The sequence below is a fragment of the Balaenoptera acutorostrata genome, chromosome 13, assembly GCF_949987535.1.
Source record: "Balaenoptera acutorostrata chromosome 13, mBalAcu1.1, whole genome shotgun sequence".
NCBI classification, from domain to species: Eukaryota; Metazoa; Chordata; class Mammalia; order Artiodactyla; family Balaenopteridae; genus Balaenoptera; species Balaenoptera acutorostrata.
The window spans coordinates 66660348-66686539 of NC_080076.1; the positions used below are offsets into that span (position 1 = coordinate 66660348).

At 56.5% G+C, this 26192-nt stretch overlaps 2 protein-coding genes across 4 annotated transcripts in view; one reads left to right on the plus strand and one right to left on the minus strand.

Moving 5' to 3' along the window:
* The window catches only part of PI4KA (phosphatidylinositol 4-kinase alpha), a 96900-nt gene that overhangs the window by 52178 nt on the left and 18530 nt on the right, over positions 1 to 26192 (plus strand). For both annotated transcript variants that reach the window (XM_057527156.1, XM_057527155.1), the window contains exons 20-32: positions 11104 to 11212; positions 11541 to 11677; positions 11851 to 11984; positions 14244 to 14326; positions 19611 to 19681; positions 19757 to 19881; positions 20943 to 21024; positions 21178 to 21261; positions 21358 to 21447; positions 21938 to 22057; positions 23662 to 23754; positions 24188 to 24344; positions 24570 to 24697. In XM_057527156.1, the coding sequence (XP_057383139.1) occupies positions 11104 to 11212; positions 11541 to 11677; positions 11851 to 11984; positions 14244 to 14326; positions 19611 to 19681; positions 19757 to 19881; positions 20943 to 21024; positions 21178 to 21261; positions 21358 to 21447; positions 21938 to 22057; positions 23662 to 23754; positions 24188 to 24344; positions 24570 to 24697 (1413 nt within the window). The remainder of the gene's footprint in view (positions 1 to 11103; positions 11213 to 11540; positions 11678 to 11850; positions 11985 to 14243; positions 14327 to 19610; positions 19682 to 19756; positions 19882 to 20942; positions 21025 to 21177; positions 21262 to 21357; positions 21448 to 21937; positions 22058 to 23661; positions 23755 to 24187; positions 24345 to 24569; positions 24698 to 26192) is intronic.
* On the minus strand, positions 320 to 9727 carry SERPIND1 (serpin family D member 1). Of its 2 annotated transcripts, none has more exons than XM_007196287.2 (5): positions 9662 to 9727; positions 6072 to 6967; positions 3076 to 3349; positions 1471 to 1615; positions 320 to 1065 (listed from the first exon to the last, which is right to left on the minus strand). In XM_007196287.2, the coding sequence occupies exons 2-5, from the start codon at positions 6949 to 6951 to the stop codon at positions 874 to 876; spliced, it is 1491 nt and encodes a 496-aa protein (XP_007196349.2). In that variant the 5' UTR covers positions 6952 to 6967; positions 9662 to 9727; the 3' UTR covers positions 320 to 873. The 2 variants fall into 2 exon arrangements, with proteins under 2 accessions (XP_007196349.2, XP_007196348.2); XM_007196286.2 differs by lacking the exon at positions 9662 to 9727 and adding an exon at positions 7488 to 7634.

Genomic DNA, 26192 nt, shown 5'->3' on the forward strand with positions numbered 1-26192 from the left:
TCCTTGGATGTCGCCCGTTTTCTCGAACCAGACCCATCGCAGGCACGTCTGAGGGTCTCCGTGTGTCTGGGGATGGAAGCTGGAGCGTGTGCCGCACATACAGACTGGTGTTTCCGGAGCCCCCAGGCAGCTCCATCCACGCCCCCCCGCCCCCAGGATGCAGCAGCACTGCCACGTCTGAGCCCGAGGACGTGCCTGCTCTGGGTCACTGTTGGGCACTCAGGTCACTCTGTCGATGTCTAGCACTGCTGGGGTGTCAGCTATTTTGAATGTGGCCTTTTTTAGTTATCTGACCTTATAAAAGTAGAATTATACCCAGTAAAAGTGGCGATATTTATTTATCTCTAGGGTGGAAGGCATGGCTACGGATACATGCCGTCCTCTGGGCGGCCGTGAGGTGAAAGCAGGTGCAGAGACATTTAGCCTCAATTCAGGAGGTTGGGCCTTGAGAGGACTGAGCCCGAGGCCAGGGCATCCCGGGCCTTGGGGAGGGGGCTCGCTGTCAGCACTCTGGGGAGGGGGCAGCTCCTGCCCGTGTTCCCTGTCAGGTGGGAAGCCCTGGGGGGGAAAGGCTTTGGGTGACAGAGTAGGGGAGGGGGGCTTCTGGGCCCGGGGAGGGGTGTGCTGTGAGAGGTGGAGGGAGCCGGTCTGTCTGGCGCCGACACCCTCTAGGAGACAGCCACCGTGCTGCAGCTGCGGTGACCTCTGGGCTGTGCAGCCCTGCTGGTGGCAAGCATCGCGGTCCTTCATCCATGTCTCCCAGAAAGGTGGCCTGAGCCACGGGGTCACCGCCCCAGCACCTCGTGGTCATTGTTGGAAGGGAAATGGAATTGCGGATGCCCCAGAGCACTCGAGACGCCCCGGCCTCCACCGCTAAGACCTGGTGGGGTTGGCAACCCGGCCCAGGAAGAGCAGGCAGCCCGTGCGGTGCTCATAGACAAGGAACAGGAAGGGCCGGTCGACGCTGAAGCGGACCTGGGTGGACAATGGCATGAACCCCACGGCGGTCACGGCCGCAGCCTGTGTGCCTTCCTCGTCCACCATGATGGTGCCTTGGTGCTTGAACTGCGTCAGGACAAAAGGGAAGCTGTCAGATGGCGGTGGTCACTCACAGACGGGCAAGTGGGGGGAAGTGTCGTGTTCTTCAGGGAAGGGACCAAGCGACCGCAGGGGAGGCGTGGACATGGCTGGGCAGGATGGCCCTTGGGACTCGGTCCTCACGCATCAGCTGAGTGTGGTGTGAATGGTGTCACCTTTGCACTGTGCACCATGACCACTCAGGGCTGCCCACAGTGCTTTGCGGGCAGGATCGTGGCCCCAGGACCCCCTGCTCACGCTCTGGGGCCTCTGCCATAGCAGGCCTGCTGGGCCGGGGTGCTCCCGGGCACCTGCCTTCTCTCTGGTATCAGCAGGGGCTCCAAGAGGGGCAGACCCAGGGTGGGATGGGGACGGGCAGAGGACGGGCATTACCAGGTCGATGACGATCCTCTGGTCCGAGATCCCTGTCATATTGCTGTTCCTGTCGAACAGCGCTGTGACCCCCAGGGACCGCAGGGCCTCCACCAGGTTGTAGTCCTTTTCTAGCTTGAACTTGGGCAGGAGTACCTCCCGTGTCCTGGTCAGGGAAGAGAAGGGCCGGTTCTACTAACTGCAAGTTGCAGAGGAATCACATTTCCCCTTAAACGTCCATAAACACACACACCCGCCTCCAGTCCGTGTACCACAGAATTGACACAACACTTCTTAAAATGCATATCCTCAAAAAAAAAAAAATGCATATCCTCGTCCTGCCATTGGAGGATTTTGGAAAGACCATCCCATTGTAATCCCAGCACTCAGAATTGAGGCATGGTTACTGCTGTGCGGTCATGTCCTCGGTACTGTATGGTTTGTGTCCTGCCAGCCAGGCGGCAGAGCTGTTACTGGCTCATGGCTCAGGCATCTGACATCATTCTCTCACTTGGGTCCCTGCTTTCAGGCATTTGTTATTTTACTATTTAAGGAGCTGAAGTGCAGGTCAGTGCACTTAAAAAAAGAGTGCTTTCTGTACCAGCCAGCACTAGTGTTCTCCATCCTTGACGGCGCTTGTGGGGCTAAGACGCCAGACGCGCCCCCTTCTCAGCAGCTTCCTTCCCTCTTGGTGCGCCAGGACCCCACACGTGAAGCAGCAAAGCGTAAAGCCGCTTGTTAGCGTCCGAGTGATGAGAACAGGCCTAACCACTGGGCCATCCTGGAGGAGGGTGGACAAGATCTGGGGGCCCTGAGCAGGGCCTGCTGGAGGGAGCGCAGGACTCCGGGCAGGAGGGCAGGGAAGAGCAGAGCAGCGTGTGGACCAGGCTGGGCAGCAAGCGGGCTGCATCCTGTGGGTGGGGGTCCACAGAGAGTTCGCAGGAAGAGGGAAGTGGGGACGCTGCCTGGTGGCCGGTGCCAGGTAGACGGAGCTTGGGACGACAGGCTGGTCAGGCCCCTGCTGGCTCAGGGCGAAGGTCGTGGGCGTTGAGGTTAGGAAGGAGGCGGGTACAGAAGGGACAGGTTTTAAGGAGAAAGTGACAGGGCTTGATGCCTGCCCAGCTGCCTGGGCAGACCTACCTCTAAGAGCCTGCCTGTCCCTCAGTTGCATTTCCTTGTATCCTGGTCCTGGAAGGAGGCCCAGACCAGGTTCAGTTGATAACTCGGGCCCGGTGGGATCCAGGAAGACAGGGAGGTGACATGTGCGTCCTTCCTGCCCTGATCCAGCAGCGCAACCTGTGGTCCTGACTGTGAAATGGTGAGTGACGCCCTGAGGGGATTTGGAGGACCTCGGGGCTTCTCAAACTGGGTTGAGGGCTCGTCTTGGTTCTAGGCTCACAGCAAGTGACCCCAGGGGGTCAGGGCAAGTGTGTGGCAGAGCCGGGTTGCTCCTGCCCCCACATCACAGAGTACAGGTGCATTTCTCACCAACACTCTCTGCTCACCTCTCACCAAGCGGAAAGTTTGGGCTGAAGTCACAGCAGCCCAGGGGGCACATGCCCCTCTCCCTAAAGTGACTGCAGCCCCAGCATCTCTGGGCCCCCATTCCCCTGGCCCCAGAGGCACCTGTTTGTCATGCTCTTCTGCCATCTCTCCACCACCTGGGGCTTCAGCTGGGCCTCGAGGGTCTTCATCCCGGACAGCTTGTGCGGGACCACCACCAGCATGCTGATGCCCCCCATGTACTCCAGCCGCAGGACGTCGCAGTCCAGCTCCTGGTCGCTTGCCGCCAGGAAGGCCCCCTTGGTCTGCATCATGGGGACCTTGACCACCTCTCGCTCGTTCAGCCGGAAGTTGTGGTTGTGTGTCATTTCCGCTGGGAATTTGTTCACCCAGGACCCTGTGAGGTCAGCAGGAATGGGCTTTTGTTTAAATGCTCTCTTAGAGGGTTTGTTCAAACAGGCTGCATGGCCCACCCCCACCGTCTGAACCCACAGGTCTGGTTTGGGCCAGGAGTTTAAGTTTCTCACCGGTTCCCAGGCGATACTGATGCTGCTGGTCTGGGGACCACACTGAGACCAGTGTGCCAGACCAGTGTGCTGGTCTGGCCCGCCCACCACACTGAGAACCACTGTTTTAGAGGCTTCTCGTAGGAAGCGGATGAGGGCAGATGGGGTGAATAGACCAGGTGAATGCTGGGTTAGATCCTGGCACTAAATAGCACATCACCTGCCTTGCCTGGGCCTCTGCGTGTCTCTCTGTAAGATGAGGGCCCTGAGCTCCCATCAGCTCTATGGGGACTGACTGGACGCCTGGGGAGGCAGCACTGCCATTGCCACCTTGGATGGCACTTTGGATTTCGGGGCAGCTTCGTGTGCCCGAGTGGGAACGTGTCTGTGTGGCTCTAAGATGCTAGTAACTGGAAGTGAGGGCCACCCGCCCACCGGTGAGACTGGCCATGTGCCAGACCTCCAGCCCCTTCCTGTGCTACCTCGTCTCCTAGCGACCGTGAGGGGTGGGGCTTTCACCACCCCCATCTCACAGATGAGCAAGCAGAGGGAAGAAGCCAAGTGACCTGTTCAAGGTTTCCAGCTGGTGGGTGGGGCAGGGGATCAGAAAAGCAGGAGGCTCCTGGGGGAGGCATAACAGCAGGGCCTGCCCGCCTCTGATCTGGGTCCTTCTCCGGAGCCGGACTCTGCCCAGGGCTGCTCAGCCCTGTGAGTCATGCATCTAGGCAGCTCTCTGCAGGGGGCCACCCTGTGCATGGTGGGTGTGAGTGGTGTCCCTGGCCTCTCCCCTCCCCCAGATTGTGCCATTTGCCCTGGGGGAGACCCCCTTTCCCCTGGGCTCCAGCCACGGCTTTCCCAGCTCTGCTGTAGCTGCCCCGCCTCTCCCGGGTTCTCTCCTTCCTTTGCTCCTGAGGCCCAACCTCTGTTTTCACTGTGTTTTACAGAGTGCTCGTAACATTTGAAATTAAAATCAAAGTAGTGACAGAGATTTGGGAGCTAGAGCTAAGAGTTACACATTCAGACTCTGTTGTGATATGCACCTGTGAAAGCTGGTGCTGCTGGCGTTTCTCTCTGACTCCCAGCCCTGACCCAGCAAGCCTTCCGGTGTGTGGGCAAGGATTCATGTGCCCTGCCGCCACGTTCGCCGTCTGCGTGACCCTGGTTCCTGTGTTGGGACGTGTCCCTGCCTGCTCTGAATACTGACTGCGCTGAGGCAGAGGCTCTGGAAGTCGGGGCGCCCACATGCTGGCAGAGCTGAGGGCTCAGGGCCTCGGTGCCACCCAGGGGTCTCCCACTCACTGTCAAAGTCACCCCTGAACACAGGAAATTGCTCTTGAGTGTCACTGGCAACATCAAACCCACTGAGCATGTAACAGTGGGACTTGCGAGGCCACACGGATCAGGGAGTGAGACCAGGGCTGATGTCCAGTTTTCATTCTCAAACCTGTCCCGCCAGCCAGGGATGAAAGGACATGTGTGTATTCACTGAGTACGTCCCATGTGCCTGTCACGGGCCTGTTGGAGCCTCGGCCTGGACCCGCCCACCGCGAGGCTGACATTGTGCCTGGCGTTGGGGGAGCCAGGGGTCTGGCTCAGCCTCTGAGCCCTTCCTCCTGTCTTGGCTGCCTCCCCCTGCTTTGCCCTTTGGCAGCATTCCGCACAGCCGCTGGGGGCCTCGGCTTGGGCACGGAGCAGGTGTCCCGGCCGGTGGATGCTTTGGCCCCACTGCCCCTGAGCCACTTCCAGGAGAGGGGCTCCCTGGACCCCCGTAAACCATGCTGGAGCTGACCAACCAGGGAACGTGGCCTCCCGGGACTGACCTGGCCGGTGCCCACTAGTCCTTGGTGGCAGAGGGGAGAGTGGTTGCGTGTCACTGCACTAGTGTGCAGTGACCCCGCTCCTCATGTCTGCCCTTGGCTCGCTGGGCAGGTGGAGGGCAGTAGAGGTTTCTCCTGGCTCAGGTCTCACCAGGGCATTTTAAAAGCGAGGCCTGGTATTTACAGACCCGTGCCTATTTATCTCTAGGGTCCCGGGGCTCTGTGTGTTTGTGTGTGTGCGGGTGTGGGTGGTTGGCGGGTGGGGGAGAGTCCTCCTTAGGAAGTGCCTCGGTGCTTGGTGCCGGCCCGGAACAGTTGCTCTAGACAAAAGGGTTGATTTCCCCGCCCCCACCTGCCTGGAAAGGAGAGGGGGTGTGAATGTCAGTTACTCAGGGTGAACCTGTCTTCAGCCTTTTGTCCATTGGGAAAGGAAACCAAAAAGCTCAGATCCAGGTTGACCTGATGGTGGAAAGGTTTTTTGCATTATTCTGATCGAACAGAGGCTGGAGCTTGGCTCTGCCCCTTACCGCCATCTCCCCGGAGCAGCGTTTTAATTCCCTGTCTGTAAAATGGAGACACTCATAACAGTGGCAGTCTCTCAAGGCTGTGGCGAGGCGTAAAGCGCAGGGTTTCTAAGTGTCAGCCGCCCTGTCACCTCATCAGGACCTTCCCTGTCCCTGCAAGCTGACCCCGTGTCTGGGTTTCCCAGGGGAATGGAGGTAGAGTCTGCAGTTCGGCCCACCTGTGAGCTGAGAGCGCCCGTGCATCTGCCCTGAAAAATGTCGCCGCCTCTTACCTTTAAAGTAGATGCAGTTCAGGAGCATCATCTGAGTCGCGGGGTCCATGTCCTCCAGCACGTCTCTTATGAGGCCCTTGGTGAGCCGCGAGATGTGCTGGTTGGTTTGGGAGATGAAGGCGGGATCAGAGAAGTCAGCCGCCCGGACCTCGGCGAAGTAGTACTGTCGGACCTTGGCTCTGAAGTCGTCCAGGACTGGAACTTGCTTCTGAATGTACAGGTCGCTGACGGACCGCAGCGTGTACCCGAAATTCCTCCGGAAGAGGCGGTGGGTCAGCTTCCGGAACAGGTTGTGGACAGTGCCCAGCTCGTATGTGGTGCTGGCGTTGACAAAGTCGGCGAAGCGCAGGGCAACGTGTACCTGCTCGTGGGTGTCCCCCCGCAGGCCCAGGGAGAGCATGGCCATGGCTGCGGACACACCTACAGGCGCCAGAAAGACATTGTCTGAGGCACCGACCCGCTCCTTCAGCGCCCGGTAGAGGTCTAAGGCGAACTTGGCGTTGAGGAGGTTGAGCCGCTGGATGCGGCTCTTGCCCGGGAAGAGCTGGAGCACGCTGCCGGCGCCAGTCCCAGGATCCACGGGCGAGACCGCGTCCACGATGTCGATGTAGTCGTCATCCTCCCCGAAGATCTTCTCCAGGTCCAGGTAGTCCTCGTCCTCTTCCCCGTCCGTGATCCACTCGTTGGTGACTGTGTTCTCCTTGTGGAAGTCGGCAGGCAGGAGGGGTCTGCTCAGGTTTCCACTCTTCAGCTGCCCCCACCGGGGGTCCGCAGACTCGGGGTCTCCCCCTCTGCCATCAAGCTGACCCCGAGGGCCGAGGTTCCCACACACGGATGCCAGGAGGAGGGACACCACGAGAGGGTGCAGCAGGCGCTGCATTCTGGCGGAGCTGGAGCTGGAGGGAGAGCAGGATGTGGTGAGGGCAGCCTGGCAGACTGGCCCCTCCCCGCCCTACACACACACACACACACACACACCTCTGCAGGCCCCCGGCCATGACCCAGGAGGAGCCCCAGGGGTGCTAGTCCCTAACCATTTTAGGGTCTGCTGAAGATAAAACAGACGCCTGACATTTTGTGTGGCTTCGTGAACCTGCCTGGAGGACCCCTAGGCCCAGATCAGAACCCCTTGTTGAAAGTGTGCAAACCCATAGGGCTCAGGGGCCCCAGGGAGTTTCCTTTTCATTCATTCACTGAACTTTGTGTCCCTTCTTCAAATGACATATTGGGTGGGCCCTGGAGGCACACAGGTCCCCCAGCTGGATGGGGGCCCAAGTGCAGTAAAGCACAGCTCACAAGGACACTGCCAGGGGGTGGGGGGGGGCAGGCAGGCTGAGGCTCCGCCTCCTGTGCTAGCAGTTATTTGGAGTGGTTTAATCTGTGTGATTTGGACTGTGTCTGCAGTGCAGGGATCACCTGGGGGCCCAGTGGACATGGTGGGTGCCAGTCTTCATGCAGCCATGGGGGATGAGGGTACAGCTCGCCGCAGGTGTACGTTTTCTCCTTCAGTCGGCTCCCACTGCTGTCAGGAGGGACCAGAGCTCTCCCACTGAAGTGTTTCTGGCTGGGGTTACAAATAGTCTCACCAGGTGTATAGGGTCTGGGTCAGCGTGCTGTCAGAAAGCTCTTACTGAAGGCCTGAGGGGCGCTCCCTCTATTTAAGTAAACAAGGCATGTTTTTAACAGATACTGTGGGATGAGCCGTCTGTCTCCCATCCCTCCACCTGTCACGTCAGTTTGGCTGCCAGACGGCTTTGTCCTTCTCTTGCTTCCTTCCTGGTTGTGAATTGCATCCTGGGAAATGAGCTATTATTCGATGCTTCTGTGTCTCCAGGACAGTGACAGCAGGTGTTTATACTGGGATCAGTCATGCAGGATCTCAGCATCCCTTCTAATCACCTCAGAAAGAGGAGAGTGTCTTGTCAGGTTTGTCATGTGTGTGACAATCTGGTACGTTTTTGAGGACCAGAATGTCTGCTTCCCCTCCAGGCCAGGTAAGAATCACTGGTTCCTGTTAGGTAAATATCAGGACTTGTTAGGCCTGAAGATGGTGTGCTGGCGATGGCAGTGACTCTCGGCGGAGCCTCTTCTGGGTGCCGGTGCTGGACCAGGGACTTTGGTGACTCAGCTCCCCGCACCAAGCATTGTGCGTATCGGGGGTGCTGAGCCTGCCTGAGTGTGCCAATGGCTAGATTAGACCCAGGTTAGTGGAGCCCCTTCCCTGCGTCCAGGGCTCCGCCTGTTCGGCCTGGAGTGCCAGCACCGTTGCCCCTGCCCCAGTCCCCACCTCGGCTCTTCCCTGCAGCACTGTTAACACAATCAGCTTGCACACTCCTCTAGTCACGACATTTTGGAGAGGGAAAGTCACATGGTTTCTGACTTGGAACCGTCTGTTGTCTTTTCCTGTCCCCTTCCCTCCCCCCAGCCTGTAGCCAAGGCTGCCACACACATTGCCTGCACTCAGGACACAGTGTCTAATGTGTGTGGCTGCCAGCGGAACCGGGCCCAGGTTCTGGGTAGAACTGGGCGTGGGTATTGATAGCAAGACACTGAAAAAGTGAGAAAAGGAGAGGTCTTCTTGCTAGGCTACACTTGAAAGTATCCTTCTCAGGTTAAAATAAGCTTAAAAAAACCCAACTTGAATAAACAAGAGTTCAGGAAAAGGAATCTGAGACCAGATAGGGAGGCAGAGGTTGAAAACATTCGTGTCTTTCTGCTCCTGTATTCAGATAGTACGTGTGGAAGCTTCTTGTACTTGCTTCTTCCTATTCCTGTATTATACGATGAAAAGCCCAAAACACTTTGCATTATGCTCTCATCAGAGGAAGCAGAAGGTATCTCATAATATATCTCGTTTTATGTGGTAAAAAATTAGGTACCTGAAAGGTAAATCTTCCTGTTGTTTTGCCATTTAGTATCACAGGAGTTAAAGAAGATACTTTAAAATTATTACTAGGTTGTGTTTAAATCCAGATTACTGTCTTTGAAGAGAAGCAGTATTTTTTAAAGGGAAATCATTCAAAAGTTTGTTTTTATGGGCATTTCCTGTGGCGCCTTCTCAGGCTGGCTGCGTGGAGCGGGGCTGGGCTTTGTGGTCCCTCGTCCCTCCTGGCTGCTGTCTCCCGGCCCAGACGGAGCGGGGGTAATAGAGCTGTGGACACTCTTCAGGTTGAAATAACTTCAGGCTCACAAAAGAGTTGAAAGCACAGCACAGAGAACACCCGCCCTGTACCCGCGTCTCCAGACTCGCCAGGTCTCTCTACGTACACGTGTGTGCGCGTGTGTGACACACGTCATTTTTCTGAACCATTTGCGATGCCCCAGAACTAGGGTGCCCGCCCACAGCCCCCAGCACCATTCCCAGTTCAGGTCCTTAACCTAGCGCAGTCCCTCCTCCCCGGTTGGCTGACAGTCCCACTAGTGTAACTGACAGAATGTTACCATAGGCAGCTTAACAAAACCTCTTACCCTTTCTAAGACGGTGTAGAGAGCGTTTGAATGTAGCTGGATAGAGAAGCAAACCAGTTACCCATCTCTAACCACCTCAAATAAGAATTCATAATCGGCAGAAACGTTAGAAACCTACTTACCTCTGTGCTGCTGAGAACTGGCTTTGCAGGGACAGAATCGGCCAAAGTCACCAGCAGGCTTCAGTGTGACCTTTGGTGCCGGACTGCTGTCGTGTTTTCCAAAGTAAATACATCCCAGATCAAACACCGCTCGACTAGCTTTGTCAGCACAAAGCCCTCGTTGTGTCTTTGGTCACCGCCGAGTGGCTTGTGACTCCCAGTGTTTGGAGGCCTGACCGTCTCTGTGTGGATGAGCTTACAGGAGCAGCCAGGACACTCTGCGGCCCAGGGCTTGGTTGCGTCGGGGGCGGCAGCTGTGATGCTCCCCTGGACATGGGGGCCCCTCTTGCATCTTCCAGCTCCGAGTTCTTCCTCTAAGTGATCGCAGCTCCCGACCTCGTCCTGGGCTCTGGGGTGACGTGCCTGCTAGGCAAGGTGTCCCCACCCTCCTGTGAGCTGTCCCTCCATGGACAGTGGAGGGGAGGGTGCAGGTAGAGACTCAGAGCACAAGGAGACCCTGGCCCGGGCCTGTCTGCCATCTACAGGACATGCAGCCCCGCTCTGCTATCCGTTGTGGGATAGCCAGGGCCGTACTGTGGTGCTTCCCATGCTCACATCCACTCAGGTGTTCGCAGGAGGCCGTGGCGCTGTGATCATTTCTATTTTTAGCTTGTGGTGGGTTTTTTTGGGGTTTTTTTTGGTCACGTCGCACTATTTGCAGGATCTTAGTTCCCTGACCAGGGATGGAACCTGGGCCCCGGCAGGAGGCAAACCCTGGCCAGCACCTAGCCCATACTTGGCACTCGTAGATCATAAGCATTTGGACCGCTGAGCCCCCCTCGCTGCAGGTTGGTTAGCGCTGTGTGGGGGCTCGACCTCCCCTGGGGACTCTGGAGGGTCCACCCGTCCCCCAGGCGTTGTGCACACATGTAACCATTTTCCATACCTGAGGCGACTCCCCCTGCCACGCACTGGGTGGGACACCATGGGGACAGGGACGCAGGGACTCCAGCCTCACCCCTGCCCCCGAGTACTCTGCTTTTACCTTCTTCACACCCTGGGGCTCTGCCCAAGGTCACTGTGCCGCCCGCCACGGTTCCGGCCCTTGGGCCTGGTGCTCCTGTGGCCAGGCGGCTACTCCCTGTTCCCTGCCCGCCTGTGAACACCAAGCGCCCCATCCCTGGGTCCCCAGGAGCTCTGGGATGCTGCTTGCCTGCCTCCCGACGAGGCCGAAGGGCTTTTCCCTCCCAGTGCAGAGCCCGCCCGGCATACAAGAGGCTCAGGAGCGTTTCTGGGCGAGCTCTCTGAGGGCTGCTGGTTACTGCGCCCCGTGCCTTCTCCTGCCCAGTCTGACCGATTCTCTGAGAAGAAGCCTGGAGAATGGGTCTCGAGCTTACACTTGTAGGTGTCAGGTTCATATGCAGGTAACCACCTTCTCTCTCTCTCTCTCCTCGGCCCATCAGCTCACCCGGCGGTTGCCGCCCATCAAAGAAGCGAAGCCGCGGTTGCAGAAGCTCTTCCGGGATTTCTGGCTCTATTCCGTGCTGATGGGATTCGCCGTGGAGGGGTCAGGTAGGGGACGTTTGCTGCCCCAGGGAGGACAGTGCAGAGTAAGGACCAAGGTGAGAAAGGGCCCGACCTAATGGTGCCTGTGCCCACGCACAAGACAGGCCCAGCGCGGCTGCCACCTCCTCAGGGAACACTTCCCGAAGTCGTTTAGGGTTCTGGGAACACCACATACCTTAGGGAAACCTGCCCCCGTTAGGAAACAGACTCGTTTCTGTGCCACATTTTTGGGACAGTGGCTCAACCAAAGGACCCACGACTCCAGAAGCTCAGCGTGGGCCCCGCCGGAGCTCTTCTCGAGACAGGAGGCACCTCAGCCCGCGCTCTCTTGCAGGACTCTGGCCGGAAGAGTGGTACGAGGGCGTCTGTGAAATAGCCACCAAGTCCCCCCTGCTCACCTTTCCCAGCAAAGAGCCCTTGCGGTCCGTCCTCCAGTACAACTCAGCCATGAAGAACGACACAGTCACCCCCGTAAGGATGCCCGCCTGCCAAGGATGGGTGGTACCGGGCAGGGTTTCAGGAAGCCCTCTGGGACAGTGAGGGCCAGTCCTGCGTGTCTGGTTCACGGGCACGGCGCCGGGGTTTGCATCTGGGGGAGCAGCCACGCCCACCCGTGCCCATACAGTCCTGGCATTCGTTCCCAGGCCGAGCTGAGCGAGCTCCGTAGCACCATCATCAACCTGCTGGACCCGGCCCCCGAGGTGTCTGCCCTCATCAACAAGCTGGACTTCGCCATGTCCACCTACCTTCTGTCCGTTTACCGGCTGGAGTACATGAGGTACGTGAGCTTCGCCACCCACACCCTCGATTGAGCTGGTTTTACGTTTGTGTTCCTGCCAGGCTTGGGCTTTTCTCAGTTCCTCCTAACAAGTAAGCTGTCTTAGAAAAACCAACCCCAATCCCTTCTGTTCTTCTCGTGTGCTTCTCCTTCCTGATCACTGGATGCCATGTGTAGTAACATACCAGGGGTCTGACGCCGGTGCCACCTCCCCGAGGGAACAGGTTCTGAGCTGTCACCAGAGCTGCCACCAACTCAGTGCACTTGACGGGTCGGAGCCTCTGCCGGGAACCAGCCCTCGCTGAGACGCTCTAGGGCACCCCCCAGGCTGGTTCCAGGACCACACTGGAGCACAGACAGCAAACAGGAAGTGGAGGGCTGCTCCAAACAGTCCTCCGGGGCACCTGACACTCGGGACGCCTCTGCAACCACAGGGAGCTGACAGCTAGAAGCACTAACATGGATGGAGCGCTGGCCCCACAGACGCTGCACGAGCTCCGTGTGCTGACAGGCCCCCCCAGCAAGCCCACAAGGTGGGCACTGTACACCCCACTTCACAGGAGGGAACCAGGGCCCAGGCGCTCAAAGAAGCTGCCCAAGGTCACGGTCCCTGATTTGGCCTGAGACCCACATGGTCTCCAGGGCAGTGCCTGCTGCCGCCCTGTAAAGGGAGACTGGAAGCAGCAGCAGGATGTCCAGAGCCCAGCCACCCACCCTGTGGACCCGCTGTGGGGGGCTGCAGGGGGACATTTGTTTAGGTCACAAGACAGGTGCAGTTAGATATAGAATAAAGTCTTTCTCAAACCGCTTAGAACGGAAAGTATCGATTCTTAAAGTGAGGGATATTTGGACAACACCCCTATTTTAACCTTTATTTGGTGCCACGAGACCCTCCGGTAGATTGGATCTTGCTTGGAAGCTTGACATATAAACCATATGGAAGCTGTTTTGGGTGAGTGGGAGTGAGTCCTCCCCGCCTCAGTCCCCTCCTTCTGGCAGTCCCAGAGTCCCCACAGCCAAGGGAGCTTTGACTTTTCTTTTTTCATTACACATTTTTTTTCAGTTGTATAAGTAATAGGAGAACATTATACAAAACCGTGGAAATAGTTGAGGGAAGAAACCCACTCTGCTCACCAGCACCATCTGTAGTGGTTAGTATCATTCCTTCTGGTCTTTTTTTTACAAAGAATATATTTTCAAAGAAAAACCAAGCCAAACCAAAACAGCAAAAGCCTGGGTCTAATCCTGGCACGTGTAGCTCCAGGAGAGGCCTCTGGGCCTGCTCGGCCTCCAGCACCTGCAGGCAGGGCTGTGGGCTGTGTCCACTCCCCGGTGTGCCCCACGGTGACCCATGGCTCTCGGGTGGGCTCTGTAGTTGGCGGGCAGTTCTGAGAGCCCAGCTCTCGCTCGGGGCTGCCTGCCAGGTCCCCTGGACTCCTTTCAGCACCAAGAAGCAGCCCTGAAGCCTTTAGTCCAGAGCCTGGCTTGGATCTCAGCCGCCAGTTATCAGGAGAGCTTTCAGACAACAGCACACATTCTCGCCATGTGCACGAGGGCGCTGGAGAGTGTCTGTGCTTGAGCCCCCGGCGCCCGTGGAGCCTTAATCTGAGAGGATGGGTGTGGACGTCATCCACGCGCACTGCTGAGTGCGCACCTGGCTGTTTCAGCGGAGCCCCAGATGCCAAGCGCCCTGCACCGGGGCCCTGCTTCAAGCACATGCCTTCCTTTTCTTTCTCTTCCTTTCTTCCTCAAGGGTAGGGATACTGTTTTACTTGTAAAAATGTCCATGGTGCGTAAAATAGAATAGAGAAGAAAAGCATTGGATGGTAGAAAAGATGCTAAGGAGGAGAAATGCACGTCTCCGTTTGCTGGCCCTGAGTCCAGAGAGGCCCCCTGTTACCATCTCTTAGCTTTCCCTTCTAGAAATCAGCCACGTGCTCATGCATGTATCCCACCTGCACACAGCGGGATGTGGGATCATACCTGTTCACACCTGTCCCGCTGCACCTCGCCCTTTGCTCCCAGCCGAATGTCTCGAATATTCTGTAGGAGCACAGAGAGCTGCCTCTCATTTTGGTGACTGCCTGATGCGCCGTTGACCGATGGACATGCAGCCGGTGCCATTAGGACCCTGTGCATGTGACCCTTAAAACCCCTGGCTTGCAGGGGGCGGCTGCCCTCACAGCCTCATCTGCCCGGACAGCATTCCATCTGCTGGGGGGCCAGAGCTTCAGACTCACTCGGAGCTGTTCCCTCTAGGGTCCTGCGCTCGACAGATCCTGACCGCTTCCAGGTAATGTTCTGCTACTTTGAGGATAAAGCTATTCAGAAAGACAAGTCTGGTAAGTTGACTCCTGTGGGCTTCTCGTAATGAACTGAGATTTAATAGTGTAAAAAAGAATACTGCATCCTGTTTTCTGTCTGTGTCGAGAAAATAGTTTCATGAGGCTATGTACTACGTTGGAAAGATCAGTATAAAACATTTGACCCTAAAACATATACATCTTTCTGGCTCTGCCTCTGCTGCCAGGGGCCCGAGAGCAGAAGCACTGATGCTCAGATGTGCTCCAGCCCCCAGGTTTCAGTCCCAGATACCGTCCTCTGCTGAGGGACCCTGGGCTCCTCGGACGGTCTGGATGGACCTGGGGCATCTTGTGGCCAAGGAGCAGTAGTGCCTCTCAGGCGTCTGAGGCAGGCTGAGAGGACTGAGAATCAGGCTACAGGGGCTCCCAGCTAACAGATTGTCAGAATTCGAGCATGGATACAGTATTTCTATTATCTTGCTTAAAAGAAGGGCAAATATACTAGGACGTATATATCCAAATACATTAGGAGATTACATATATATTATATATGCTTATATATACGATATCATAATTTTGTTTCTTCCACTAAAGTGTTTGTGAAGTAGGGACGTGTAGTTGTTTTTCTCATGCAATCAGGAAAGAGGGAGCAGCAAGAAAGAGCCGCATGGTCCAGGGAGAGGCGGGGCACCTGTGTAAGGTCACACCTGGTCTCAGAGTGACCAGGTAGGAAGGGCGCCCAGCAGGTGATGGGCAGAGACGTCCCGCGAGCAGCCTGTTAGAGGCGCTCATTAGCGGAGAGCAGAGAGCTCGCTGGGGGGCATCCTGCTCCTTGCCGTGGGGGCTCCACGCCTCAGCAGGCCTGCTGCCCACAAGGAGACCCCACTCGCTACCACACGTTTCCAGCAGGCCAGGACCTGTGGGCCACATCTAATTTAAGACTGCATCCTTTTCTGGTAGAGTTTCGGGATACAAAAGTCTGTGTGGAACATGAGGACTCGCAAGTCCCAGGATGCAGTATCCTCAGACCCTGGGCTCACAGGGCCTCGGCGTGACCAGTTCCAACAGGACGACACTCCCAGGGAGACAGAAACAGAATTAACCTCTCTAGGGTATCAAAATGTGCCCATCACCAAAACCCTACTGAGGCGAAACTAAGAATAGGAATTTAAAAAAAAAAAAAGAATAGGAATTAAAACATGAAGAGATATTAAAATTGAGGCAGCAAAGAAAAAAAACTAAATGCATGGTACTGGCACTGTTTGCCAGTTTTAGTATAAGGACACTGATAAATTGTAGCATCATTGTGTTGGTCTGTGTGCTGATTTATAAGGTATTTAAAAATTGAAGAGACTCTGAAATATTAGACCTATGCTTTAATTAAATGCTTAGAAGAATATGATGAAGTTTATAAATGTGTTTAAATATTTGATGAAATTTAGTATGCTCAATCCACAAATTTTTTAATGTATCTCATGTAATAATGCATTTATTCAGTAAACGGTATTAGCAATCATTTCAAGTATTCTCAGAATAAAAGTTTTTAAGAAACTAAACTAGTTCCTAAAATGTTAGGAAGAAATTATTCATGAAGTTATGTTACAGAATCTTTTTAAACAAATATTGTTTTTATTGATTGCAAAAAGAATTAGCTTTTCAGATTCAATGAACAGTGTTTTACTATTCTTTTTTTTTTTTAAACTTCATACCATATATTTTATTTATTTATTTATTATTTTTGGCTGTGTTGGGTCTTCGTTTCTGTGCGAGGGCTTTCTCCAGTTGCGGCGAGCGGGGGCCACTCTTCATCGCGGTGCGCGGGCCTCTCACTATCGCGGCCACTCTTGTTGCGGAGCACAGGCTCCAGACGCGCAGGCTCAGTAGTTGTGGCTCACGGGCCCAGTTGCTACGCGGCATGTGGGATCTTCCCAGACCAGGGCTCGAACCCGTGTCCCCTGCATTGGCAGGCAGACTCTCAACCACTGCACCACCAGGGAAGCCCTGTTTTACTATTCTTTTTATTTTTTTTATTTTTTATTTTTTTTATTTTTTATTTTTTTTTATTTTTTATTTTTTTATTTTTTTTATTCAAGACCCATTTATTCTCTAGTTCTGCCCACATGGAGACACCCTCCTTGAAAAGGGGTTGAATCCTTCCGTTCACTTTAACACCCTGTGCTGAAAACATGTCTTCCGAGGTTTCAACTCCGAGATCCACAGTCTTAAAGCACTGATTCTTAAACCTCATCTTGATTTCTCCCCTTGGATGGGGGGAGATGACCCAAACACAGAGAAGAACAGCTCAGGACTGTGGGCTCTGCTCGCCCAGAAGACCTTGCAGCTCCCCTGACCAGCCGGCTGGAGCCAGGATTAGGGCCCTGAGACGAGGGGCGCCTGCTGGGCTGCCGCCCCCGCCCCTAACTCCCGTCCTCTTCACTAGGCTGGCTGTCACCTTTAGTTTCCCTGGAGTCTGGGGCTTCCAGACGGTCTCTGCTCACACTTCTGTATCCCACCTGCTGCCTCAGCACTGCTGATTCACACTAGGGGGGAAAAGCACACAGAACTGCTTTTCAGCACACCAACGTTCCACACCAAAGTTATTTGATAAGCCTGCAGGTTCTTTTTCATCACAGGACACTCCCAAGGCCATGACTTCCTCCGGCTGCCCACTGCCCTTGCCAGCAGACTGGATGTGCGTGGCCACCGTGCTGAGTCAGACACACCCCCTGGCTCCCCTCCGGCGCACTCTCTTGGAGAACTGAGGGCGGTGCCCTGGGCGCATCAGCAGGATCTGTCCTGAAGCCAGTCCTAGAGTGACAAGAGCCACACCTGCAGGTCTATTCCACTGACCAGACGCACAGGACCGAGCTGGGCCCAGGGACCTTGGTCTGGACTGTGTCGGCTGGTCATTCTTGCCTAGGTTCACAGGCCAACAGCCGCTGTCCTTCCTTTCTTGCTCATCACTGCACCAGCGGGTCACTCCTACCTGCTGCCGTCACACACCTGGCAACCTCGTGTTCCGGGGCCAGCCAAGAACTGAGACCCCAGCAGGCCCCTAGTTCCCAGCAGGCAAACTCCCCATTAAACTACTGCTGCCTAGCCGTGTTCTCGAGGCTTCAGAGCCGGGAAAGTGCGGAGAGGATAGCAATCCGCGGCGCCCACAGCCCCGGACCCACGATGATCCGCAGAGGCGCCGGAACCTTGCCGCACCCACCCCCGCCAACACAAGGGACCTCTGCACCCGCCTGTCCCGCGGACCCGGGTGCACATCCGACCACAGCGACCCACGATGGAGATGCGGGGGGCAGGCGCTGGGGTGGGCGGGGCCACGCGGACCAGCAGGCTGCCCGCCCTCCCTCCCCGCCCACCGCCGGGAAACTGTTTTACTATTCTTAAAGGCATTTTTTTGAATCATGCTTTCTGAAATTTCCTGGAGTCAGTGGACACATACCTGCAGATATTCCCCAGTCTGAACAGATTATTCAATGGATTTACTCTTTTTTACACATTCTCCTAATTTACTCTCCAAGTGCCCTTGGATGGATTTTTTTTTTTTTTTTTATAAGCATCCTTGATTTGCTAGATCCACGAGGTCTGGTTGATTAACAGTGTGGGAAAATGTTTTGAGGAATGCTGAGTGATGATTCTAAGGTTAATAAATTTGGCATTGATACAGTTAGTAGTGAGGAGTCTTGGGACTTCCCTGGTGGCACAGTGAATAGGACTCCGAGCTCCCAGGGGGGAGGGGTTCGATGCAGGGGGCCCGGGTTTGACCCCTGGTCAGGGAACTAGATCTTGCATGCATGCCGCAACTAAGAGTTTGCATGCTGCAACTAAGGGGCCTGCCTCTTGCAACTAAGGAGACTGTGAGCCGCAACTAAGGAGCCAGCGAGCCGCAACTAAGGAGCCCAACTGCTGCAACTAAGACCCAGCGCAACCAAATAAATAAAAATGAGTCAATTAAAAAAAAACAACAACAAGTAGTGAGGAGTCCTTCCCACGCCAGCACCATCAGCACACTGACGACTCGAGCAGCTTATTCTTGCCAATGGAGAACTAATTCCCAGGTGTCTTGGGTACCATTTTTTTCTTCTGTTGAAAAATCAGTCCTTGGAGAAATCTTTTGAGAAATCACCCCAGGGACTGTGAGGTGCTGCTCCATGTGACCCTGCACAACAGTCCAGAGGTCGGTTTGACTCCTGTGGGGCTGGTGAGGAAGGACAGTGGGGGGCCCGGAAGCCCCCTCCGCTGGCAGCGCAGGGATGGCCACCAACTGTCCTAGCTTCACAGGGTGTGTCGTGGAGGACGCGTTGGTGTTTTCTCACAGTTCTCTCGCCAACACTATGGTTCTCCCGCTGTTGTTTTTAAAACTCTCCTCTACCCCAGCAGCACTGAGCACACCCAGTGCCCAGATTTTGGTCTCAGAACACTGTTCTCCAGTAAAAGGAACCCGGGCTCCGTGGAGGAATGGTGACTCTAGGGAGAAATGGGGCAGGGAGAGTATAGGCTGAGCCCAGGGCACCTTGCAGGGCCAGAAAGTAAGGTCATGCTGAAACAAGAGGAAAAAGAGAAGGAGAAGGTGCGGAGGCGTGTCGCAGGGCCCAGGAGCCGACCAGAGGGAGCAGCCACACAAATGATGAGCGTCTGTGAGTCCCTACTGACTAGACGGTTGAATAAATAAAACACAGGGAGGGACACGCCTTCATGTGGAATTCCAGTTGCTAAAAGGAGAAAGAATGCGGAAGATAGAAAATGTCGACAAGAACCAGAGGGACAGCTGCCGCAGAACACACTGATGGATGGTTTCCAGGAGAAGTGGGGGGCTCTGCACAGCTTGACGTGTACAGGTTCTCGGGAGCCGCTGCCCCCCCCTCCCTGACCCAGAGTGAGGGCTGGACCTGGGGACTCGCATCTGAGGGTAGAGGGAGCATTCAGGGCCAGCCCACCAGTGACGGGGCACCGACTTCACCCTCCCCCCGATAAGATGCGACCAGGAGGGCCTTTCACCTAAAATCCCTCGAGCTTGGTCCAGGCATGAACAAGCATCACACACACCTTGATTGAGGGACACCCTACAAGATGCCTGTGCCCTTCAGAAGTGGGGAGGCCAGAAAGACTGGAACAGCCCAAGGAATCAGCACAGACTACTGGGCTCAGAGCCGTGCTGAGCGGATGCCAAGGGGTGCCCTGGACTGGGTCCCGGGACAGAAAGGGGGCCATGGGGGGGAAATGCAAGTAAAGCCAAGAGTTTGGGGGACAGTGTTGTATCAGTGACAGATGAGACAGTGGTCCCCTCCACTGACACCCTGCCCTCCTGTTGCAGGGATGATGCAGTGCGTGATCGCCGTTGCCGACAAGGTGTTCGACGCCTTCCTGAACATGATGGCAGATAAAGTAAGCCTTGTTGGAGAGCCAGCGCACGCCTGCCTGGGCCGTGCGGGGCCTGCAACCTGTCTCTTCTGAATCCAGGCCAAGACCAAGGAGAACGAGGAGGAGCTGGAGCGCCATGCTCAGTTCCTGCTGGTGAACTTCAACCACATCCACAAGCGCATCCGGAGGGTGGCCGACAAGTACCTGTCCGGGCTGGTGGACAAGTGAGCTCGGTTTCCTTCTGGTGCTGTGCGTATGTTCACGTGTGTGCACATGTGCATGTGTGTGCGCGTATGTTTGTGCACACGTCTAGATTTGGGATGCAGGGAAGGGTCGACCTTGCATCATCAGTACAGAGAAAAGTGGGCTCAGAGTCACAGCTCTCAAAGGGCGGGGCAGCCCCCACAGGATGTTGGCAAGTGAGGAGTCAGTGGCCTAACCCTCCCCTGTTCAGAGTGGTCGGTGCTACTTAGAGCACATCTCCTGACCGGGTGTCATGTCCCTGTTCTCAGGATCCCACCCTCCCTGCTTCAGGGCTCTGGGCTCGCTCTGGGATGCTCACAGCCATCCTAAGTGCTGTCTCCCAGCCCAGGGCCCAGCCAGAGGACCTGGTAGAATTAGTTTCTCCCAGGCCCTCAGGAGGAGGGGAGCTCACCCTGAGCTGGTTCCACCCTGGGCTTTCCTTGCTGTGTTGGGAGGCACGGCAGGCTCGTGGAACGGGCCCTCCCAGGTGAGGGCACTCACGGTGGGCTGGGCCGGCCTCAGTGCACTGCCATGCCGGGCCTGCCTGCAGCTCCCGCAGGCGTCCCTGGAGCCTGCAGCAGACACCATGTGCCCGTCCAGGTAGGGCTGGAGGGCGTGTCTGAGCTAGGCCACCGAGCCTGCAGCCTGCTCCCCTTGGCCCAGGGCCACCCGCTTTGAGCAGCGGGGGGGGTTTTCAGTGGTAAACACTGCAGTGCTACACAAGCCACAGTTGTGAAACTGCGGAAACGGCGGGCCGGCTATAAGTTACACACAGATTTTCTATTGTGTGGAGGGGCAGCACCCCCAACCCCCCATTGTTGGAGGGTCACCTGTCCTGCCATGTTCCACGTGAGGGTACAGGGGCCCTGGCTGAAAACAGGGAGGATCCCTGTGGGGAGCAGGGAGTGGTCTGGCCAGCGCATAACCAGGATGATCGGGCCGGGGCGGCCGGGGCTGGGCAGCAGGAGTGGGGAGGGGCCTTAAGGAGCACAGCTCCTTGGACAGGTGGCTTCTGGGCCCTGAGAGGTGGCTCTGGGTGCAGGTTCCCCCACTTGCTCTGGAGTGGGACGGTGCTGAAGACCATGCTGGACATCCTGCAGACCCTGTCGCTGTCGCTGAGCGCCGTGAGTACCCCGCCCACCCTTCTGAGCCTAGCTCATGCCACAAGCGGTGAATGGGGGGTTGGGGGGCTCCCATCACAGATGGGAGGGGTGGGAGGAAGGGAGGGAGGTGCTGCGCAGGGACCTGCTTTGGAAGAGGGACCTGTGTGCTTTCAGGATATTCACAAGGACCAGCCTTACTACGACATTCCGGACGCCCCCTATCGCATTACCGTTCCCGACACCTGCGAAGCGCGAGAGGTGGGCCGGGGGTTCGAACTTCAACACAAGGCTCTGGGGGACATGGTCCAGCCCTGTGCTCACTAAGCTCTGACAGCCCGGTGCACCCTCTTCCAGAGCATCGTCAAGGACTTCGCTGCGCGCTGTGCGATGATCCTGCAGGAGGCCATGAAGTGGGCACCCACGGTCACCAAGTCTCACCTACAGGTACTTTCTTGAAATCATCAAAAAACATCCTGGGGAGCTCCTTCCAGCCGTGCAGAGAGCTGTACCCAGACAGCATGCTGGAAATACCGACAGCACTGGTGTGAACTAGCAGACCAGGAACACTGGTCCAGGCCTAGGGTAATGGGACACCCTGTGGGGTGAGCATGCTGGTCAGGGGCCAGGAGGGCAGGTGCGGTGGGACTCGGGGGGCGGGCCCAGGGGAGCCAACCGCTTATGGTAGGCAGGACTAGGGGTGCATGCGGGCTGGGCGAGGGTGGCATGGCCAGGGGCCCGGCAGGCCAGCAGGAACAGTGGCTGGCTCTGGCTCTGGCTCTGGTCCCAAGGGAGTGGCAGCCCAAGCGGGGCCATCTCTTCAGTGGATCAGGGCGGGCGATGCCAGCCTTAGAGCCAGGGTTCCCTCCCTCACCTCACACGTGCTGCACAAGGCTTGCTTTTACCTTTAAAATAACACGGCGCTTCCCCATCTCAGGAATACCTGAACAAACACCAGAACTGGGTGTCGGGGCTGTCGCAGCACACGGGGCTGGCCATGGCCACCGAGAGCATCCTTCAGTTTGCCAGCTACAACAAGCAGAACACCACCCTTGGGGTACGTGTGCCTTTGGGGAGCGGGGTCTCCATCAGCCGTGGGACAGCGGCATCTGCGGCAGACCCCAGGCTCGGGGGAGCTGCTCACCGTGTTTCTGACGGAGCTCTAAGGTTGGTCCTTTATCAGGATCAGGTCCACGACGGACGAAGTGTCCTACTGGACACGGTCAGCACGTTTTATGGTCGTGCTGGCCTGGCCGTCCATTGGACTGAGCAGCACCCCACGTCCTTGGCTTCATCTCGTTCTGCTCGAGGTTCGTTTAGGGGCAGCACGTGTGCTGAGGGGTTCCCTCTGAACCAGATCAGAGACTCACTTCAAAGCTGGTGGTTGGCAGCAGTGGCCTGTCCGGCAGTGGTGCGATTTGGCATCTCCCAACCCTGGGGCCCAGTGCAGGGCCTCTGCGGTCCGTGGGAGCCCAGGTGGCCACATGCACATCTGTGCTGCCCGCTATGGGGTCAGGGGAGGCCAGGCGCCCGGGTGGGAAGGGAGCCGCCCCTTAGGCAGGCTGAGGACGCGGGCAGAGGCCAGCGGGGCTCGGTCCTGGTCCGAGGTGATGTTGCCTAAAAGATTTCGGGATTTTTCCACAGAAAAGTAGATTTAGGTTAGGTTTTTCCCTTTCCTGTTGCTCAGGAGGGAAGGACCGTTTTTATCTTGTGTTTTGATCGCTGGTTGTTGGGAGACCCCGGCCCTAGAGCCCCTGCCCTGCAGAAGGTGCAGCCTGTGGCCTGGCTGACCTCTCCACCCAGAGGGGAGTGGGCTGGGGGCTGATTCGGGGCACAGGAGTGGGGTCAGAGAGATGCAAGGGAGGGTCTGGCAGCTCTGGGTCCCTCAGGACTGTGCTCAGCCTGGCGAGAGGACCCCGTGTCCCCACTTCCTGGGGAGCAGGCCGAGGTCAGGGACAGTGAGTGGCAGAGCCAGTTTCCCACACATGCCTGCTCCAGGCCACTGCCTCCAAAAAATGTAATGCAGTCTAAGGTCACCTTTTTAAAAATGAACCAGCTTAAAATTTTTATGAGAAAACCACGTATTTTTTGTTTGTGGTTCAGTTTTACTCAGTTTATATCTTTTCCCCTGACCTTCTTTCCCCCCACCCCTACCACCCCAAAATAAAAAGTTGCCCAAAACCCCAGCACCTGAGGATTGGTTGTCTCCAGTAGTGTCCGTGTATGACGACTGACTGTGCTGGTGTGTAGGGAACAGAGCTGAAGGGACAGTGTGAGGTGGCCCTGAGGACACTGGGCAGGTCCAGCTGGAGGAGGGGCCTGGAGGGGTGGGCGGACTGGAGAGGCAAGGCCAAGGCAGGGGAAGTGGGGGCCGTGTGAGCCGAGGTCCCTTCCAAGTGTGGGCAGCCACACCAGTGGGGGTGAAGTAGCTGGTCATGGAGCAACGCTGTAGTCCCAGCTGCCTTCCGGAGATGTTTCAGAGTAAAATGTTTAAAATGCTGTTTTCCATGCGACCTGGCAGACCCCAGAGCATGTTTAGAGGTGTTTCATTTTATTTACTTGCCATCGCTGGAGATTTTAATAACCCGGGTCTGAGCGTGACAGCCTCACTGCACTGGGCTTTGGCCACGAGGGTGTGCAGTCACTGTCCCATCTCTGCAGGCGACTCAGCTCACGGAGCGGCCAGCCTGCGTGAAGAAGGACTACTCCAACTTCATGGCATCCCTCAACCTGCGCAACCGCTACGCAGGCGAGGTAGCCTCCTGCCGGGTCGGGGCCCTTGAGCATCCTCTCCTTCCTGGTGGGGGCGGGAGGTCTGTCTTGGGGGGAAGGTTTGGTTCTTGGAAGGAGTGGGAGCTCCTCTCTAGTCAAGTCTTTTGAATAAGAGAGCAGCACCTTTCTTGGGAAAAAAAGTAATGTCCGACTCAAGAAGCACGTGGCTGATCTTGTTCAGCCCACATGCAGGCAGCTCTGCTGTAGCTCAGTGTTGGATTCAGACGTCAGGGCCGGGTCCCCGCCCTCGGGGACTGTCCAGAATGGTGGGAGCAGCACTCGTTTCTAGAGGAGGAGTTCCGGGGCACCATGCGTGGTGGCGGCAGCACCCAGATGAGCCTGTTACTCCGCGTGGGCAACGAAGCCCCGTGGTCGGGGTGGCCAGGCCACATGCGCCTCCGCTGACCTTCCACAGGTGTACGGGATGATCCGCTTCTCAGACGCCACAGGCCAGACGTCTGACCTGAACAAGATGATGGTCCAGGAGCTGAAGGCAGCATTGGGCGTGGGTGACCCTCAGCACTACACAGAGGCCATGTTCAAGCTGACGGCCATGCTCATCAGCAGCAAAGGTACCGCCCAGGCCTGGGCCACCTTGCTATCCCAGGGAGCGAGTCCTGGCCACGCAGAGAGCCTGCGCTCCCCTGGGGAGATCCCTGCGGCATCACGCACGGGACTGGGGTGGGGCTGTAAATAAAAGGCCAGCGCTGTTCCGGCCGGTGCCAACTGTCCTGCTGACCCAGGGAGGCTGTGGGTCGACCCGTCGGGGCCACTGAACAGCATGCATTTGGTTCCAGACTGTGACCCGCAGCTCCTCCATCACCTGTGCTGGGGTCCCCTCCAGATGTTCAACGAGCACGGCATGGAGGCGGCCCTGGCCTGCTGGGAGTGGCTGCTGGCCGGCAAGAACGGAGTGGAAGTGCCGGTAAGGCGCCGGCTGCAGGCGGCTGCGGGGTGAGAGGTGGAGAGCCAGTCCTGGCCCCTTGGATGACGAGCGTGGAGACCCCGGGCAAGCCCCTCACCCTCCAGGGCCTCATATGTAAGCAAGACTGTGATACTAAAGCCTGCCCACAGGACTGTCACTGGGACCAGAGGGAGTGTGTTAAAGGACCCAGTGGTGCCTGAAGCTGTTATTTTTCCAAAGCTCGGCAGGGGGAGCCATTTCTCCGCTAGTGGACGCTTGTGTTTATCCACAGTGACCCACGTCCTACCGGCCGACTCTGGCACAGCAGCCCTCCTGCTGGAGGGGGCCCACGGGGAGGGTCTACACATCCTTTCAGCTGATGGGATGAACACCTAAGAACAGATTTATTTTTCAAAGATCCCATTAATTTTCACGGTAATGGGATTTGACATGTTTTTTCTGAGTTTCTTAAGATAAGTTGAGATAAGTGGTCAGAAGGAGTGTTCTGTGTTTTTTGCCCCTGAGGGTCAGCTGGATAACTTCCAAGGATGGAACTGGAGTGTTCGAGGCGTGGAGGTGGCCGTAGTCATACCTCCTCACGGCGTTTGTGTCCAGCTCACAGTGGTGGGCGTCTGTGGAGGGGCCAAGTCGAGTGTGTGGGGAGCAGAGGCACTGGCCCCTGCCCCCCAGGAGGGAAGTCGGCTGGGTCTGGGCTCTCGCCCAGCTGGCTGTGCTGTCTTCAGGTTTCCAGGGCAGGTCCCTGCCTGTGTGTTGAGGATGACGGCAAGGGGTCTGCGCAGAGTCTTTGTGAGGATGAGCCGGCCTGGCCCACCTCATGGCAGCTGTTGTCACTGCAGGGCGGGGGCTCCTCAGTCATAGCTACGTCCCGCCCCGTCAGGACCCGTGCGTGTATTGTTTTCATCTGTGTTCATTGCTGTGTGTGATACACGCCTTGTAACAGTGCTGTTTGTGTTGTCAAACGCTTTTCCTAAGCCTTATGGGTGTATCCAGACCGTTTCCCGTCCTCACATACCTATGTAAGCCTGGGTCTGTAGTTCTCCTCAGTGCTTCCTGGGCTGCAGGTGGCGGGAGTGAACTCGCAGCCTAGTTCACCTTCATCTCGTGCTTTGGCTGTTCTTCCTGGGTCTGTGGTCCTAAGTTGCCTTTGGCATGTTACACACATCTATCATCTATTGGCTTGCATTGTTCCTGGGGAGAAATCCGCAAATTACGGATTTTCTGTGTATTTTATGTTGGGATTCCTTGAACTTCCTAAATTTAGAGATGTCAGGTTTTTCATCAGACTTGGAAAGTTTCAGGCCAGTATTTCATTAAATATATTTTTTACACGGTTCGCCCCTTCTCAGTTGGGCTCCAGGGACGCCTGTGGTGCACACGTTGTGACGATGGCAGTGTCCGAGGTTCGTCAGCATTCCCTTGGGTTGTTTTCATTCTCTCTCTCGCTTTGGTCCATTTTCATTGGCCTCCTTCCAGTTCCCTGGTACTTCCTCCTGCC